At 37.8% G+C, this 18394-nt stretch overlaps 1 protein-coding gene across 7 annotated transcripts in view; it reads right to left on the bottom strand.

Annotated features, from left to right (window-relative positions):
* OSBP2 (oxysterol binding protein 2) overlaps positions 1-18394 on the bottom strand; it is a 243366-nt gene that overhangs the window by 115976 nt on the left and 108996 nt on the right. For 4 of the 7 annotated variants that reach the window (XM_051973135.1, XM_051973136.1, XM_051973140.1 and 1 more), the window contains one exon: positions 1572-1706. The exons of 2 other annotated variants lie outside the window; for them this stretch is intronic. In XM_051973135.1, the coding sequence (XP_051829095.1) occupies positions 1572-1706 (135 nt within the window). Of the gene's footprint in view, positions 1-1571; positions 1707-18394 lie in introns of those variants that run through there. One more of the 7 variants, XM_051973142.1, reaches the window with a different exon arrangement.

Raw genomic sequence — 18394 nt, 5'->3', positions numbered from 1 at the left:
TTCCCACTGAAGCTCACTGAACTGTTAAACAGTACAAGATGCCACCAATCCCCATTATTTCTGACTGAAAAAATAAATGGCGAAATGGGTCAAAAGCTGACCACAAAGCTCAATCTGGCAGATGATTTGTTTCCCACTTTCATTTGAAAGTTTAGGAAGAAGCCATGTTCTCTCCCTTTCTTTTCTCCCAGTACTTTCTTTTGCAAACTGGAGCATATAAACAGGACAGACCTCCTAAGGAGTTGGCTTTACATGAGTTATTTTAATAGAATCTTGGCCTTTATCTCTTCCAGCATTGCAGCACTAAGCAATTCCCACTAATCTCAGAACCCAGCGTATAATCTTAGAAATCTTTTCAATTTCATTTCTATCATTCAGAATCTTGGAATCATTCAAGAAAATAAGATGATGTTCCCTGTCAAAATCATTGCCACTGAACTCACACTGCATTTCATACACAAGATGACATCGAAGTTCCAGTCCTTAGGATCCTAAGGATGAGGATTCGTTCACATTTAGCTAGTTGAAAGTAATGTCTCTCTCACCCTGGTACACACCTCAGTTTTCCACCTTTTTTGCCCCTCCTGCATAAAGGATCCCTCTTTCCTTAACTTTTCTATATTCGCCCCAACCCATTCAACCCACTGTCTGACCAGCAGAGTACAAACAACAGCATTCTGAGATCCTGTCTGTGAGTCTGACCTTGCCAGGTGATGGAGATGGGGACCGTACTCTGGTGGGTTCGGAGGCAGAGATGACCCATGAAGTTTAAACACATCTCCCCCCTGGCCGGATGCTCCGAGATAGGAGGGGGCCGCTTTGGGGGGATTTGGGGGGGTCAGGGCTTCTCTGGTTGTGCAGCTTCCCAGTGTGACCCAGAACTGCTTACTCAGAGGCTGGAAGCCCGGCTCGAGAATCTCTTTTCCTACGGCAGATACCACTCAGAGTTTTAAAATCCCCTTTGCGTGCTGGGAAAACACAGACACACAGACACAAACACACAGTCACACACACGCTTGCAATGCACAGCTAATTCCTGCATAAAAGCCCCTCTGTGTTCACTTCACAGTGTCCAGTTCCCAGGTCTAGCCGTGGGAATCAAAGTGCTGCCCCCTCCACCCCATCATATATCCTGCAATTCAAATGCCTTACCCAAGACTTGAGAAATGGGTGGGGAAAGTGTGTCTGCCTTGAAGCCTCTCTAATATTTCCGAGCCATTTGGCTTCTAAAAGATGGCCACTGTCCAGAGCGACAATCAGGCAGCAAAGGGAGTTATTCTGGGACCAATTCTTTGCACTAAGGTGGTAAAGGGTACCCCTATGTGATAGCCCAAGGACTGAACCTGTCTCAAGATGCCCTGAAGCCTTTCTCCCCACTGACCCTCACCAGTCTACAACTCTGCCCTGGGAGGAAGCAGCACCTTCATCTTTCCCCCCCAGCCCCACTATCCCAACCTTAAAGAACTAGAAAAGAGATGGATGGGGAGAACCAAGGAACACCGCCCCCCCCCCGCCTCCTTCCCCTGTCTCCCCTCCCCTCCGAATGTCTGCCCACCCTTGCTGGAACTCACCGGGGAGGGGCTCCTGGATTGGGGCTGGTTCAGGTTTGGGGGCTGCCCGATGACTATCCGAGGCTCTCTCAGCTGCTGCTGCCAAACCACTGCTGCCTCCCCTAATCTCCGCCCTCAGTCCATTCTGTTGCCGTGCTGAAGCAAGGGGAAGAAAGGAGAGTAATCTCTGGCCTGGATCCCTTGGCTGCAGCTCCAGTAGCCCTCCTGGGCCAAGGACAAGCTGCTGCTGGGACAGGCAGGGCAGCAGAACAAGGCTCAGCACCATGGACAGCTGCCAGCCCCCAGGCTTAAGGTGCACCCCCCTACACCCCCACCCAGGATTCCTCAAGCTGCTTGCACTCCCACCGAGCCCTTTCCTGTCATAACCAACAGGGCAAGGATACCACTCTCCAATTATGCATGCCTCTTTTCTTCCTTTCCTTCCAAAAGAAGCCAAGCCTTAAGTTTTCCTCCCTTCTTGGACAGGAAGTCCCCCCCTCCCTCCAAGTTGCACTCCCTCCCATCTCTCAAAGACTTCTGTTTTTTTTAACTGTCACAGAAAAAGTACTTTCACCAATTTGAATACTGGCTCTCCTGAAGTAGGAATCCAGGACTCGCCAAGGCTTAGGAAAAAACCTTTCAGAATCAGCTACAGAGCTTCCCTTACAAAAGGAAGAATTTCACTAAAGACAATTCTCTGGGGCAGACTGTTGCAAAGCTTAAAATCTCAGAGTCCCAGTTAATGAAAACTCAATGCCATTTATCTTCAGATCTGGGTAAGAAAAAAGGAAGACTTGCTTAGATCCCATCAGAACAGAGAAAGCCAGTGAGATTTACACTACGAATTCTCTTGCCTAAGTAATTACATTCCTTTCACTGGAGAGGTCACTAGCATTATCCAATTAAGATGAAGCCTAAGAACCATGAACACTAAGGGTCAAAGAGCATCTATACCTGGAACATTCTCTCATTTGGAGTCTTGTTTTTAGTGTGGCAGAATCTGAGTCAGAAGTTCAAATCCAGACTCTGCTACTTACTAGCTATGAATTTCATAAAATCATTCAATATTTCAGGGGCCACTATTTGCATGTAATATGTTGGGAATGTATTCGATCATTTCTTAATATCCCTTCCAGCTCCAGACTTGGACTTGAATTACACTAAATAGATCAGAAAATGTCCGAGGTCAGAGGGTCTTCAGAGATCGCAGATTCAGCCCTCATTAGAGGCATGAGAGGGGCAGGATATTTGCTCCCAGCCCCACAGTGAATGGGAAAGAGGGAAGGAGCCCACAGATCTTGTATCTCTCCTCTCAGTCCAGGGCTTCCTTGCTAAATTGCATTGACTTTCCTTAAAAATGACCTCAAATAGGTTCCAATTTCCTGGACCATGTTGTAGCAGCTAACAAGAGCCAGACTCGGGACACTTGGCTTCTCATGACATCTCGGCCTCCGGGCTTCCTTCAACTCTCAGCTAGAGGGTCACATGCTGCCCCATTCAACCCATCAACAGGACGTTTGCTTGCTGTCTGAGGGCAGGGAGGCTTTTCTGCCCTTTTTTGTATCCCAGGGCTTAGTCTAATACCTGGAACACAGCAAGCATTTAATAAATGCTTCCTGACTTGGCTTGCTCTACTATTAATTCCCCATAAAACTTTAGATAAATCATTTTACCTTTCTGCTCGTATATTCTAGAATTCTGTCCCCTGACTTCAAGAAATAAAATGAAATACATATTTATTCCTCAAAATATGGCTAACACGACACTACAGATATATCCAATGAAATACATATTTATTCCTCAAAATATGGCTAACACAACACTACAGATATATCCTTCTAGAAGAGCCCCTTGTTTTCTCAAGCATACATCCTAGGCCTACGATATCTCTGAAGATCCTGTGTCCCAGGAGGTTTAGCTCTAATGCTCTCTTTTCCATGGAGCCTTCTTTAACTATTCCTGCAAATAATGATGGCTTCTTCACCTTAACTCCTACCACACTGTAGCTCTCGGAGTTATTCAGAACTTGTGAAGTGCTCAGCAAGTCCCAGGAACTGGCCTAAGTCCTAGGAAGACAAACATCCTCAAGCACCACCGTTGTCCTAGCCTCAAGCTGGGAGGAGAGGGGGGAAAGGGAGAAGGTATGCATAAGGTAGATAGTTTGAGCTGAAGGCAGGGAACTGAGCTGTCAGCTTGGTTGTGGCCACTGAATGGCAGAAATTTACCTCTTAGAACCTGGGGGAGTATCTAGGGGTGAAGTTCAAAGTTTCAGGAAGAAACAGGGAAGACGCTGAAGTAGAGGCAACAGGAAGAACCCTTATCCTAATGGACATTCTATTTATTTGTGTATATGTCTTTGACCATGAGACTATGAGATTTCTGAGTACGGAGGCGACTAGCACCTTATTTGTAAACTGCCTAGTGCCTCAATCGGTGCACTTATGGGATGGATACAACTGAACTTGTTCAAGTTTTGGAAGGTAGCAAAAGCATGCCATAAGAATGAATCGACTCAGGTAGGAGAGCTGTCAGCTGCATATTGCCTCATTTATTTCTTTGCAATAAAATATTCCTTTTCTGGATTAATTACTTCAGAGGCATATGCAACAGCGAGCAAAACTTTTGCCTGTGACCACATTTTCACTGTCTTCTTTCTTCACAACATTTAGCCAAGTCAGTACCAAGTAAAAGGCATAACTGCAAAAACCTACACTCCACATTAACAGACATACTCAGTTTTTAGGAATACCAATAGATCCTCAATTGGTAAAGTCAGAATAGTTCAGTAAAGAACACGTGCTATCCCACAGTCAGAACAAAAACGGTTCAAACTCTGTTCATGATAATAATTGTGAGATTGGACAGTGTCTCCGCTTTAAACCTGTTCCCTTATTTGTCAAATGGAAATAACTGCCTTTCTTCAAGGGTTGTTAGGCGGGCCTTTAAAGCACTAAATCTAAGTGACCTAAGTAATTTACGACTTTCCCACTTTAATTCCGATTTCTATTGCTGGCATGCTTTCATTTGCTGTTCTTTATAGGAGTCTATTTAAAATGTATCCTGTTGGCTCTTCCTTTGGACGGTTCCTTGTCTTCTCCCCTGGCTCTAAAGCTGTGGGTGATTCTCAATGCCTTGGGTCTAGAAAGCAACAGCTTTCTCACTAGCTTTTCTTGACTGAATTGATCCTGGCCTCAGTTTTCACTGTACTTTCTTTGATGATGACTGACTATTCAACCCTGTATTGCTAACCCTGATCCCTCACTCAAGTTCTACTTCTGTCTATACAGTCATTTGTAAGACAAGAATGGTATAGTGTCCAAAAATACTGGTGAGTCAGAAAACTTGGGTTCCAGTCCCAGTTGCAACACTTACTGTGTGACTCTGCACAAGTCATTTCACTTTCAGGAGTTTCAGTTTCCCTATATGAACAAAAATATGAATTCACATTTACAAAGGTCTTCCCCAAAGTCTTAGTCTTTGGAGATACCCAAAGTTCACAAATCATGAGATCATATATTCAAAGTCAGAAGCCACTTTGGAGGTCTAGTTTCACCCCATCAGTTCACAAAAGTGGTTGAAGGTGACAGCCAGGATAGTAACCCAGGTCCTCTGCCTTTAAAGCACTTTGTCTTCACTTCAGTCACTTTTCAATCATATCTAACTCCTTGTGGGCTTTCTTAGCCCAGATACTATTGCTATTCTCTTCTCTAATTCATTTTACTGATGAGGAAACCGAGACAAATAGAGTTAAGTGACTTGCCCAGGGTCATATAGTTAGTGTCTGATGCCAGATTTTAACTTGGGAAGATAAGTCTATCTTATTACACTTTCTTACTATCCACTGCAGCCATCAAAAAAGCACTTTGTTTACATGACCTCATTAGAAGCTCACAGCTCCCTTCGAGGGAACAGCTCTGGTACCTCATGCTCATTATATAAGTAGGGATACTAAAGATCAGGAGGATTAAATAAACTACCTTTAAGCTATTTCCAGTATTTCATCCCTCTACCAACTCATCTATAAGGGTGAGGATTAATAGAATGAGGATAGCAGTGAGACAAAGGGGGTAAAGCATCAAAAATAGCCACAAGAATAAATCAATAGGAGAATTTGAGAAACAATAGCTCTCTCTAGGGAGGCGGGCTTCCCAACTCCCCCAACACAGTTTGGGGAAATTCACACCAGACAGAATAATTATCAAGAACATCAATTATAAACTATCAGTGAATTCTACCCCAAAACTGTATAAGAGAAAAGAACAGTGTCTCCAAGAAGTCTATGACTTTCAGCTCAACCAGTGAAGGGACAGAAACATATACATCCTGTAAGATTCTCATTTCATGTTTATGGCAGCCCTGTTTGTAGTGGCTAGAAACTGGAAATTGAATGGATGCCCATCAATTGCAGAATGGCTGGGTAAATTGTGGTGTATGAACGTTATGGAATATTATTGTTCTGTAAGAAATGACCAGCAGGATGAATATAGAGAGGCTTGGCAAGACTTACATGAACTGATGTTAAGTGAAATGAGCAGAACCAGGAGATTATTATACACTTTGACAACGATATTGTATGAGGACATATTTTGATGGAAGTGGATTTCTTTGACAAAGAGACCTAACTGAGTTTCAATTGATAAATGACGGACAAAAGCAGCTACACCCAAAGAAAGAACACTGGGAAACGAATGTGAACTATCTGCATTTTTGTTTTTCTTCCTGGGTTATTTTTACCTTCTGAATCCAATTCTCCCTGTGCAACAAGAGAACTGTTCGGTTCTGCAAACATATATTGTATCTAGGATATACTGCAACATATCTAACATATATAGGACTGCTTGCCATCTAGGGAAGGGGGTGGAGGGAGGGAGGGGAAAAATCAGAACAGAAATGAGTGCAAGGGATAATGTTGTAAAAAAAATTACCCTGGCATGGATTCTGTCAATATAAAGTAATTATTAATAATTAAAAAAAAAGATTCTCATTTCAAAGGTACCAAGAGTGGAAGGATTCTTGGGAGTGTTCCAGGATGTTTAGGGAGCAGTAACGACCTATGGAGGCATGACAACAACCAGAAATTTACAGTGGTTTGTGATAGCTCAGGCACACAAAAGTCTTAAGCATTTTGAACAAAGAAGCCCTTAAAGGATCCCCAAAAAGTAATACTCAGAATCTCAAAGATCCAAGGGGAACTAAGTCCCGAAGATCAAGAAGTATCCCAGGGTACCAAGGGCAAAACCAAGTCAAGAGGACCACCTCATCCAAAAGTAAGGAAGAAGTGAAGCCTAATCTTGGCACAAAGTCCCAATTCAAGAACTAAGGTTGCAATGATGAGGAAACCAAAGATGATTTTAATCTGTATTTAAAAATGGCTGTAGATATAGAGCTGCCCTCAAATCCAGTCTAGGCGATCTTAACTTTAATCTCCATAACTTCAAGGAGAAACTAAAAGGGGAAGGGAAATGCATTTTCTACAAGGGTTATAGGAATATTGAAAAAAATGAAGCAGAAGATAAAAATATAGAGGTAAAAATTGGAAGAATATCAAATGAGAGCTCATACAAATTAGAATAAACTATAAATCAATGATCCCATGAGACAAGAAATATTAGAATAAAATGAAAAAATATAAAACATTTGCTATAAATAACTAACCTCAAAACAAATCAAAGGAATATAATTTAGGAATCACTAGACTTCCTGAAAACAATACTAAAAAGAATTCTGAAAACTATACTTCAATAATTCATAAAGATAGCCCAGATCTATTAGAATCGGAAAGCAGAGTTTAGAGTGTAGGTAGAAAGAACATAACCATCAACTCATAAAAGAAGCCATAAAAAGATAAGTTGAAAGAATAACATCCAAAAACCAGAGCTCCCATATAAGAGAAAAAATACTGCAAATGCCCAGAAAGAAGCAACTCAAGTGCCGAGGAACCAGAGTTAGGATCACATAAGACCTGCTAGTTTTTTTTACTAACAACAAGAAAGCTTGGAATACAGGAGTTCCACAGATTAAAGAGAAAAGGTTTACAAACAAGAACTAGTTACCCTACAAAATTTAATAGAATCCTAAAGTGAACCTTTTTTTTTTTGAATACAGGACTTTCAAAAATTTCTAATAAATAGAGCAGAGCTGAGTAGCATTTTAAAAAATGAACACAAGGGTCCAAAGAAACCTAGAAAGGTATTTTTAAGCAATTAGAAGAGGCTGTATGATGATCTTCTGCTAACATTCTAATACTAAGAGATAGGTCTTCAGAATCTTAATATCTTCAAAGATGATTAAGGGAATTGAATGAAAAAAAATGGAGGACCCTGGGATAGATTGGTTCTATTCTGAGGATTGTAAAAAAGTAAAGGGAAAAGACAGCAAAAGGAATACAATGGAGTGGAAAGGAAGAAGGAAGTAGAACTTAGTATTTCACCGAAGTGAAGTGTGTGATAAGTGTGAATACCTCTTAGAAAAAGAGGTGGTGGAATAGGAATCAGATAAATATCACTCATGTGAGACAACAGAAGACACACATACATATATTAACAATTTACTGTGGACACAGAGTCTAAACCGATGAAGAAAACAGAAGAAAATGCAAGAGTGACTATTCTGGAAAAGGAGGATATAGAATCTAAACCAATGAATGAAAGAGAAACAAAAAGTCATACATCAAAGAGTCAAGGAAGGATTGTAAGATAAACTGCTAGTGGTAGGCATCACGGCAACAGTGCAAGAATGCACAATCTGAAGAAAAAGAGCACCTGAAGCTTTGCATGATGTAACAGGATATTTCCTAAACACTGTCATGTCCATTCTTTTCGGTGAAATTGGAGACCAAGAAGAGAAGGGCAATATCATTAGTGTAAGGTGTTCCCTGTTATCATGCTAAATAGGGAGTGGAGATGAGGGATAGAAATACTATACCTTTTAAAAGACAGAGCAATCTAGTGGTACAGAAAACTATTTTTTGCCATATTTCTGCCCCAAAGATGGAATAAGTTATGAAGGATAATATAAAGAGCATAAAAAGGGCTTTGAATAAGATCAAGGTTTTTGTTTTGTTTTGTTTTGTTCTTAACCTAGTTACTCTGTTGTTGACTTGTTTACAATGTCTGCATGTGCTTGTTTATATCTGTCAAGAAAAACAAACAGCACAGTAAAGGAGCTCTTTCTTCAAAAATAAACAACAAAAAAACTCTTGTAGAAAGCACCCCAGTTGTATCTTTAATCAGTACTTAAGAAAAATAAAAATACATAATACCCCAAAAAGAAGAAATACATAAAACTTAACAACAATAAGGGGTAGAAGTTTTTTAAAAACAATAGCCTTTTATTTTTCAAAATATATGTAAAGACAGTTTTCAATATTCACCCCGCAAAACTTGTGTTTCAATTTTTCTCTCCCTCCCCATCTTTCCTCTCCCCTAGACAAGCAATCCAATATAGGTTAAATATGTTCAATTCTTCTAAACATTTCCATGTTTATCATGCTGTACAAGAAAAATCACATTAAAAAGGAAAAAAATTAGAAAAGAAAAAAGCAAGCAAACAATAAAAAAGATGAAAATGTGATCCACATTCAGTCAAGGTGCAGAAGAATAAAGAGAAGAATATGGGAATGGCATCCAGCTGGAGCTACTTTTATTCCCTTTCCTTCCACTCTTACCCCATACCTTGGGGCAGAGACTATGGCCAGGGAAACATTAATTGGACAATGTGGTAAAGAGACTAAGACAGATTTAGGATCCAACTCCTGTCAAAACAGGTATCAAAGGGGAAAGAGTTAAAAAGTGAGCAAAAGGAAATTTGGGAGGAAAGTGAAATTCTCAAAAATATTATATGAAAACTCAGTTTAAAAACTTTGAGCACTTTATCTCTTGATATACCAACAAAGATTATGGTCTCCAGATCATCTGAGTTCAAACATTTATAAAGAAATATTGTTAAGACAAAGGAAAACAAGCCAATATCTGGCAAAGCAAGGATTCTTTTTTTAATTTAATTTTTTAAAAGCTTTTTTTATTTTCAAAACATATGCATGGATAATTTTTCTTTTTCTTTTCTTTTTGTTCATTTCAAAAGTTATGAATCTTTAATTAGCTGTCCCAAAAGACCTGATAATGGTAAGGTAATGTAATATAGTGAGGGAAAACAAAAACAAAGCAAAACATAGGGCTTGGTATCATAATAGTTGAATTCTGTTAGTAGTTCTGACTGAATATTTGCTAACTGGATGAATCTGGATTAAAAACTCTAAGCCACCAGGTCTTAAAACTGTTGGTGCTGAACTTAAATTTTTTTTTGCTATTTTGATAACTGTATAACAATACAATTGGTTCCCTTTGTAAACCTCTATATTTTATTTCGCACATTTACAAACATTATTGTGAGAAGTACTACATAAGCTTCAAGAGATGGACAATGGACTCCATGGTCTTACTTTAAACCTTAGCTTTTTTGCATATAAAGCTGGAATGATATTTGTATTACTTCTCTCATGAGTTTGTTGTAGTGAATATGTTTTATAAAATTCCAAACATGGTACAAATAGGACTTTTTTTTTTCCTTTTTTTGGCTGAGGCAATTGGGATTAAGTGACTTGCCTAGGGTCACACAGCTAGGAAGTGTTAAGTGTCTGAGGACAGATTTGAACTCAGGTCCTCTTGACTTCAGGGCTGGTGTTCTATCCAGTACACAAACTAGTTGCCTCATGAGTCATTCTTTTTGAGAGTACATTTAAATATACATATATTTCACAGAATCAAAGGATATCAGAATTGCAAAGTACGTCAAGCCATATGATTCAACTTCTGCATGCGTGAGAATTTCTTATATCACATACATGGAATTGTCCTACATTCACTGCTGGAAGACCTAACATATGAGAGAAATCAATGTCTCCTAAATTAGCTTATTCAACTATTAGTTTAAATTGGCAAAAAGTTTCCTTCTCCTAGTTTTACTCCCTGATGACAAACAGAATAAGTTTGATTTGCATGGATAAGTTTTCAACATTGACCCTTGCATATCCTTGTATTTCAGATTTCCCTCTCCTTCCCCCCCACTCTCTTTCCTAGATGGCAAGCAATACAATATGTTATACATATTAAAATATTAAAATGATTTCATTAAAATATATGTTTAATCCAAAATGGATGAATATATTTATACAATTCTCTTGTTGCACAAGAAAAAGCAAATCAAAAAGGAAAATAAATGAGTAAGAAAACAAAAAGCCAGCAAACAACAACAAAAAGAGTGAGAATGTTATGTTGTGATCCACATTCAGTTCCCACAGTCCTCTCTCTGGTTGTAGACGGCTCTCTTCCTCACAAAATCATTGGAACTGGCATCAGTCATCTTATTGTTGGAAAGAATCATGTTCATCAGAATTGATTGTCCTATAATATTGATGTTAGGGCAAGGATTCTCAAGAGAGCATGAAACCACAGAAGGTTCCTGAATCATTCAAGAGAGAAATAGGAATTTGAAAGCAGAATTTATAGTCTATACAGCAGAAATAATCAGAAAGAAATGGTGGGAAGCATCAAAGAAACAACAGCTGGAATAAAAGAAGCATAAACATCATTAAAAGAAAACACGATCTCTATGTGAGCAAAATACTGACCTGAACATAGGATAAATTGAAACAATTTAAAGATTAGAGGTTTGCCAAAAGAACACAAGAAACTTAAATTCTACAATGCAGGAAATAGATGAAAACTACCCAGAATTTCTATTCTGATCATCAAAGACAAAAATGTCAAGCAAAACACTTCCTCCAAATAAAAACTCATTGTTGAAAACTCCAAGCTATATAGTGCTTAAAATGAACAATTCTAATGACAAAGAGCAAATTCTACTACAACTAGGGAAAAGAGCTTTAAGTGCAAAAAGGATATTTGAATAATATGAGACTAAATTGTAGCCTCCATAAATACTAGAAGGGGATAGAATAATGTGTTCTGAAGAGCAACGGACTTTAAGATGCAATCCACAAGGACTTAAAGCCCTGAAAATATAAGTTTAACTATTAATGATGAAAGATGAACAGTAAATAAAATGCATTTGAAGGAGTCTTATAAAGAAAATCTGGATAAATTGATCGCTTTGTGATTTCTGACAAAAGAAATATAAGAAAAAAACAACAAATACAGTAACAAAATGAGGTATAGAACGGTAACAAATAATATTACCACAGAAAGATAAAATCACCTATAAGTAACTTTAATTACTCTCAGAGACTATTAGATTTCTTTCCAAATTTTCCTTAGAAGAAAAAGTGAAGGCAAAAGTCAAACAGAAGTGGTAAAACAAGTGTGAAATGTCATGAATGAAACTTTAAAAAATAACCTTGTCCACAAGTGAATGAGGGGTGTGTGTGTGTGTGTATGTGTGTGTGTGTGTAGGAAGAAGGGGAACTAAACCATAGAATAGGAGTGTGCATAAAATGGAAAGAGGGGAGAAAGAAGCTAGAGTAGAATATAGAATAGAATGTACTCTAATCATGTCAATAGTTAACAAAAAAGAAAAAATAATTTCTGAAGCTTCTCTCAGGAAGAAGAGGCCTTTCAGGAGAATGAGAAAAGAGACAAAAGAAGGTATTAAAATAGACTGGATGTCTCATGATTCACGCTGATTCACGAATGATTTCAGAAAAACCTGGAAAGACTTACATGAACTGCTGCTGAGGGAAATGAACAGAACTAATAGAGCATTATGAAAAGTAACAACAAGATTATATGATGATCAACTGTGATGGACTTGACTGTTTTCAACAATGAGGTTATTCAAGATAATTCCAATAGACTTGTGATGGAAAGTGCCATCTACAGAAGGAGAGAACTATGGAGACTGAATGTGGATGAAAAGCAGAACATTTTCACTTTTTTCGTCGTTGTTTTCTTAAAATTTCTTTTTTTCCCTTCATTTTGATCTGATTTTTCTTGTGCACCATGACAAATATGAGAATATGCTTAGAAAAACTGCACATGTTTAACCTATATTGGATTGCTTGATGTCTTGGGGGGAGGGGAAGAGAGAGCAAGAAACATTTGTAATACAAGGTTCTGCAAAGGTAAATATTGAAAACTATCTTTGCATATATTTGGAAAAATAAAATACTACTGAAAGAAAAAAAGAACGTAAGCAAAAAAAGAAAATAAATGATGAGCAGGAAACTCTCAGAAAAACCTGGAAAGACTTCCATGAACTATAAAGAAAAATATAGTAAATATAAAAATAACAGCAATATTGTAAGATGATCAGCCATGAATAACTTGGCTATTCTCAGCAATACAATGATCCAAGACAACTCCAAAAAACTTATGGCGAAAAATGCTATCAATATCCAGAGAAAGAACTGATTGTGTCTCTATACAAACTGAATCATACTTTTTTACTTTATTTTTTTGGGGGGGAGGTCTATGCTTTCATTCACAACATGACGTTTATGAAAATGTTTTCTATGACTTCACACATGCCTTCTCAATACAGGGGGTGGGAAGGGAGGAAGGAAGAGAATCTGTAACTCAAAGTTTTAAAAGCAACTGTTAAAATTTGTTTTACAATGTGGGGAATAATAAAAATACTAAATAAAATGTCAAAATGCTGAAAAATTAAGAAAATGTAAAGTATTTTATAACAAAAACAAGTGATCCAAAAAACAAATTGAGGAGGAAATGCTTAAGAATCATTAGAATGTTTTCATTCCATAACCAGGAAAGACTTTAATAATAATTTTTCAAAAAATCTTGTAAAAGTTCATATTTCCTAAAACAAGAGGGCGGAGTAGAAAGAGAAAGAAGTACAATTTACCTCTTGAAAGAAACCCCAAAATAAAAACTCCCAGGAACATCATGGCCAAAATCCAGAGCTTCCATGTCAAATAAAAAATACTCAAACAACTAGAAAGAAAGATTTTCATATTAAGGAGCCACAATCAGCATTACATATGATTTCTCAGCTATCAATGTAAAGGAGTGATATTCCCCAAAGCAAAAGATATGGATTTACAATCTAGAATAACTTGCCCAGAAAAACTGAGCAGCACAATGTTACTGGGGGGAAGTAAACTTTTAATGAAATAAGAGACTTGCAAGCATTCCTAATGAACAGATCAGAACGATAGAGAAACTCTGAAGTTCAAACAAAGGAATAAACATAAACAGATAAATATGAATGAACAATCCTAAAGGACTAAACAAGGATAAACTACTTATGAGGAGATGTTACTTATGTCCCCTCTGAACCTAGTCATTATTAGAATTCATTGACAGATTCCAATTAGACAAGATCTTTTGTCTTAATGATCAAAAACTGGAAGGGTAAGGGACAAGGAAATGTATGAGGTAGGGGGAAGGTACAGAAAGGAAAGCAAGGGGAAATTATCTCATAATGAGGTTGTACAAATAAATATCTATACAAGCAAAAAAAAGGGGTGAGAGAGACTATCTGGTACTTCAATCTCATTCTCATGTAAATTGGTCAGAAGAATACACACACCAAGTTTTGGATAAAGAAATATATTTCATTAAACATGGAAATAGGAGATAAAGGGGAAAATGGGGTGGAAGAATTCGAGGGAAGGCAGATTGGGAGAAGGATTATTTCTAAGTTAACTCAAAGAATAAAAAAAACATATGGATAGCTCTTTTTGAGGGGTATAAATTTTGGGAAATGAATGAATATACTATGGTGTTGAGGGGCCGTTAGGTGGCTCCATATTGCACAGAGTGACAGGCCTAGAGGCAGGAAGACTCATCTTCCTTATCAAATCCAGCCACATATACTTATTAGCTGGATGGTCCTGGACAAGGCACTTAATCCTAATTGCCTCAGTTTCCTCCATCTGTAAAATAAGCTGGAGAAAGTAAAACCACTCCAAGACCTTTGTCAAGAAAAGCTTAATAGGGTCACACAACTGAAAAAAATGACTGAACATCAAGTATTGTGCTGAATTTCCATCAGTTTAATGACCAATCAGAATTCCAGAAAATTAATGATGAAATATGCTTATTCACCTCCTGATATAGAAGTAAAGGACGCAGAATGAGAAACAAAACACCTTTTTTTAGAGAGGGACACAGTCAATGTGGAAATTAGTGTTGAATGACTATGTGTGATTGTAATGGGTTTTGTTTTTCTGATGTTTTCAATTCATGGTGTTGGGGGGGGCGGTATGAGGTTGAGGTATGAAGCTCCAAAACACAAATTATTTTTTTAAATTGAAAAAAAAAGAGATAAAAGAATATTGCCCCCCCCCTCATTCTGCAGAGGTGGGAGGTCCATGTGGTACAATGCACATAGTTTAGACATTGGTGATATATAAAGGTTCCTGGGTTGATCACTGGATGGAGCGCTTGGCCTAGAGTCGGGAGTTCAAAGGCTCAGATACAAAGAACTCATGAATGTGGGCTGTGGAATGAACAATCTGTGGAAATGCCAGAAATCAGACCAGCTGCTCTGGCTCTCACAGAGATCATGAAGAGCAAAAGAAAGACAAAAAGTCATCGGTGTTCTTCCAAAGTGAAACAAACATTTCCATAATATAAAATAAAAAAATATTGCACATCAAACTATAGTTCAATTATGTATAAATTGCTATTCTTTTTAAAATACATAATGAAGTTATCATGTAACTGAGAATCTTTATCATCATTAATTCTTCCCTTAAATGCTTTCTAACATAAATGAAAACAAAAGTAGATAAATGAAGGAACTATGTGAAAGCTGGGTTCAAGGAAAAATTTTAGCATTCTCAGACAAACTGTTTCTCCTCCTATCCGGGCAGGTGGCTTATTGCTCCTGCAGATCCCTTCCCATGCATCTCAAGCATTTCTACTCCCATACTTCCAGGCCTCCACCAGCCAATGAGCAAACTGAAGTAAGAGATAATGCCAGGTCAGAATGACATGAATTACTGCAGCGTGAGTGCAGAATAAGCAGGCAAGAATGCCTGGGAAAATAGAGCTTGGAATATAGCAAGCTATGCACAGGCTAGGCAGGTGTGATTCCATCACCAAGCAGGTGTGATTACCTGGGAGGTCACACTGGGCAAGTCATTAACCTCTACCTGTCTCAGTTTTCTCACTTGAAAAATGGGGAATCATAATAGTGACTACCTGTAATGGGCCAGAACTCTGGAGAAGTGTACTTGAAACAAGGATTCTTACAAGGTGCTAACTCAGTGGAATTGATAAGACAATGGTTATCTAGTTTAGCATGGTGATCAATAGTTCTCTAGTTCAGGATGATTGATTTAATCTTACAACAAATAATGATTCCCTAGTGATATAATGATTCGCTTATCCTCAGTATGATGAATGGATTTAATTGTAATAGAATATTTTTGAGGTCAGTCAGACCTAGAGACTCGGAGACGACTCGGAGAAGACAGAAGACTGGAGGCTGGAGCTCAAGCCCTCAGACTCATAAGAGACATTTCATCTTCATCAGTCTCCTGGTGGCTGGTCTGTCCTCCTGCTTCCCTCAGTGAGACCAAGGCCCATCTGAAAGGCCTCCAGAAAGCTAGCCTGGGCCCCAGGCAAGGAGACAATAAAGACCTTTGGACTTTATCCCTGGCTATTCTAGTGGTGATTACTCAGCTGAAATGAAGGCTGGTTCAAAGACTTCTAGAAAGCTAACCAGAACATTACAATTGCCTCTTAGGAGTGTGCGGATCAAAAGTATGATATTTTTAAAGCATTTAGTAAATAATATATTAAGGCACATACTTAGCATTTAACAAATGCTTGTTTCCTTCCAATCTATTGTGCATTTTTGCTGGGGCTTTTTCTCTTTTCATGTTCCCTCTTATATTTTTGTCTTTAAAAAATACTAAATTATATAGAGTGGTTTCTCTGGCAGGGGAAGAAAGAATGGGATATTGGGGACATTTCTGGAAATATGAAAAAAAGCAACCATTGTTAATAAATTCTGGTCATTATTTTGCATTTGGCTCATCTGAATATTAAACAGTTTGTCAAAGACTTGTATAATGCTGACCAAATTTAGAGATGGAGTGGATGGGATGGAAAGCTACTACCCTGAATGTCAGAGTCAGGATTTAAAACGACTTTGGCAGGCTTGAAGTTGAATCTTATCAAATGAAATTGTTTGGGGATGAATGTAAAGTTTTGAATTGAGACCGAAAAAAAATCAACTTCACAAATCCAGGCACTTGTCTGAAAAAGGGTACAAGTAGACTACAAGTTCCATATAAGTCAGCAATATAACATGGCAGCCCAAAACCTAAGGAGCTCTTAGGCCATTTAAGACAATCTGAGCTCCTGGGTAACTATATATATATATATATATATATATAGCCCACTCACATACCAAACACCACAATAATTCTTGTTGAATCTGTATGCTTCTTTTTAAGGAAAAGGTTTATATATAAAAATTCATTCCTTTTTCATATTTTTATTTTAATAATATTTTATTTTCCCAAATACATTCAAATATGGTTTTCACCATTCACTTTTGCAAAACCTTGTGTTCAAAAATTTTCTCCCTCTCCTTCCCCCTTCCTTCCCCAAGACAGCAAGCAATCTGATATAGGTTAAACATGTGTAATTCTTTTAAACATATTTCCATATTCATCATACTGTGCAAAAAAAATCAGACCAAAAGACAAAAAACATGCAAACAAACAACAACAAAATAAGGTGAAAATATCATGCTTTGATCAACATTCAGTTTCCACAGTCCTCTCTCTGTCTTTCTGTCTCTGGATGTGGATGGCACTTTCCATAAAGTTTCATTCCTTTAAGTAAACATTTATTAAGGGATTCTGATGTGTAATAAGATGTGTCAAATGTAGATTGCAGATGATCGAGAGAGAAGGCCTTTTAAAAATAACAAATGTCTTGCTTTTTCTCATTTCTTTTTGAAATAGTTGATATCTGCATGTGGATGTATAGACAAAGGTATCCCAAAAAAATCTTCCTGCAATTTAAAACTAAGCTTAAACAATTATTTTCAGATTTTGGGGATGTATTAGCTAGGTTATGCAGTGGGTAGTTTTAAGCTAATTTTAACCTTAAGCTTAAAACTGCTCTAGATTTTTGGGACACATGTGTGTATCTATATAAATATCACATACATATATAACATACATTCATAAATTATTTATATATTTTATGTATATATTATGTATATATGTACATCTAGCTAGCTAGCCATCTATCTTTAAATTAGTTTGTTTGAAAATTACTGCAAAATATGCCAAGGACTTCATTTGTGTGTCCACTGACTTAAGGCACTAGTGAGACTGAAAAATTTATCAGCAATGGATCAACCTGGTCCAGTCAACAAATACTTATTAATACCCACAATGTCTTGGGCCCCATGCTGAGTGATAAAAAATGAACAATGATCCGATGGTCCTTTGTGCTCTCAACTTTCCTGCATGCTTGTCAAGATGAATGAACAACTGCCTATAAGAAAATAATGGACCAAGCTGGTAATGAGCTTCTCTCAGCTTAGATTAGTAGGTCCTAGGACAATAGATGAAATCCTTCTTTCATCCCTACCACCCTGGGGCCCACCTTTGAAACCTTTCCAGCTTGCTAACATTTGCAAGAGTTTGAAATGTGCTGGAAAAGCCTTTGAAAACCCAGGGAGTATAGCAAAGGACTTTCAAAATAAACTTTTTGAAAGCCAGTAAAAAAAAACTAAAAATCATTCAAACCCTGATAACAACCCTCCGGCAGTGACAGTCATGGTGCAGCCAAATAAGGAGGGAGCTAGTCTAGGGGCACAAAGTCATCTTCTACCATTGACTCTCTGGGGAAATGAGCAAATCACTCTTGTTTCTCTGACTCAGTCTCCTCATCCAT

The sequence above is a fragment of the Antechinus flavipes genome, chromosome 1 (genome assembly GCF_016432865.1).
Source record: "Antechinus flavipes isolate AdamAnt ecotype Samford, QLD, Australia chromosome 1, AdamAnt_v2, whole genome shotgun sequence".
NCBI classification, from domain to species: Eukaryota; Metazoa; Chordata; class Mammalia; order Dasyuromorphia; family Dasyuridae; genus Antechinus; species Antechinus flavipes.
This window is presented reverse-complemented; position numbering and strand designations above follow the sequence as displayed.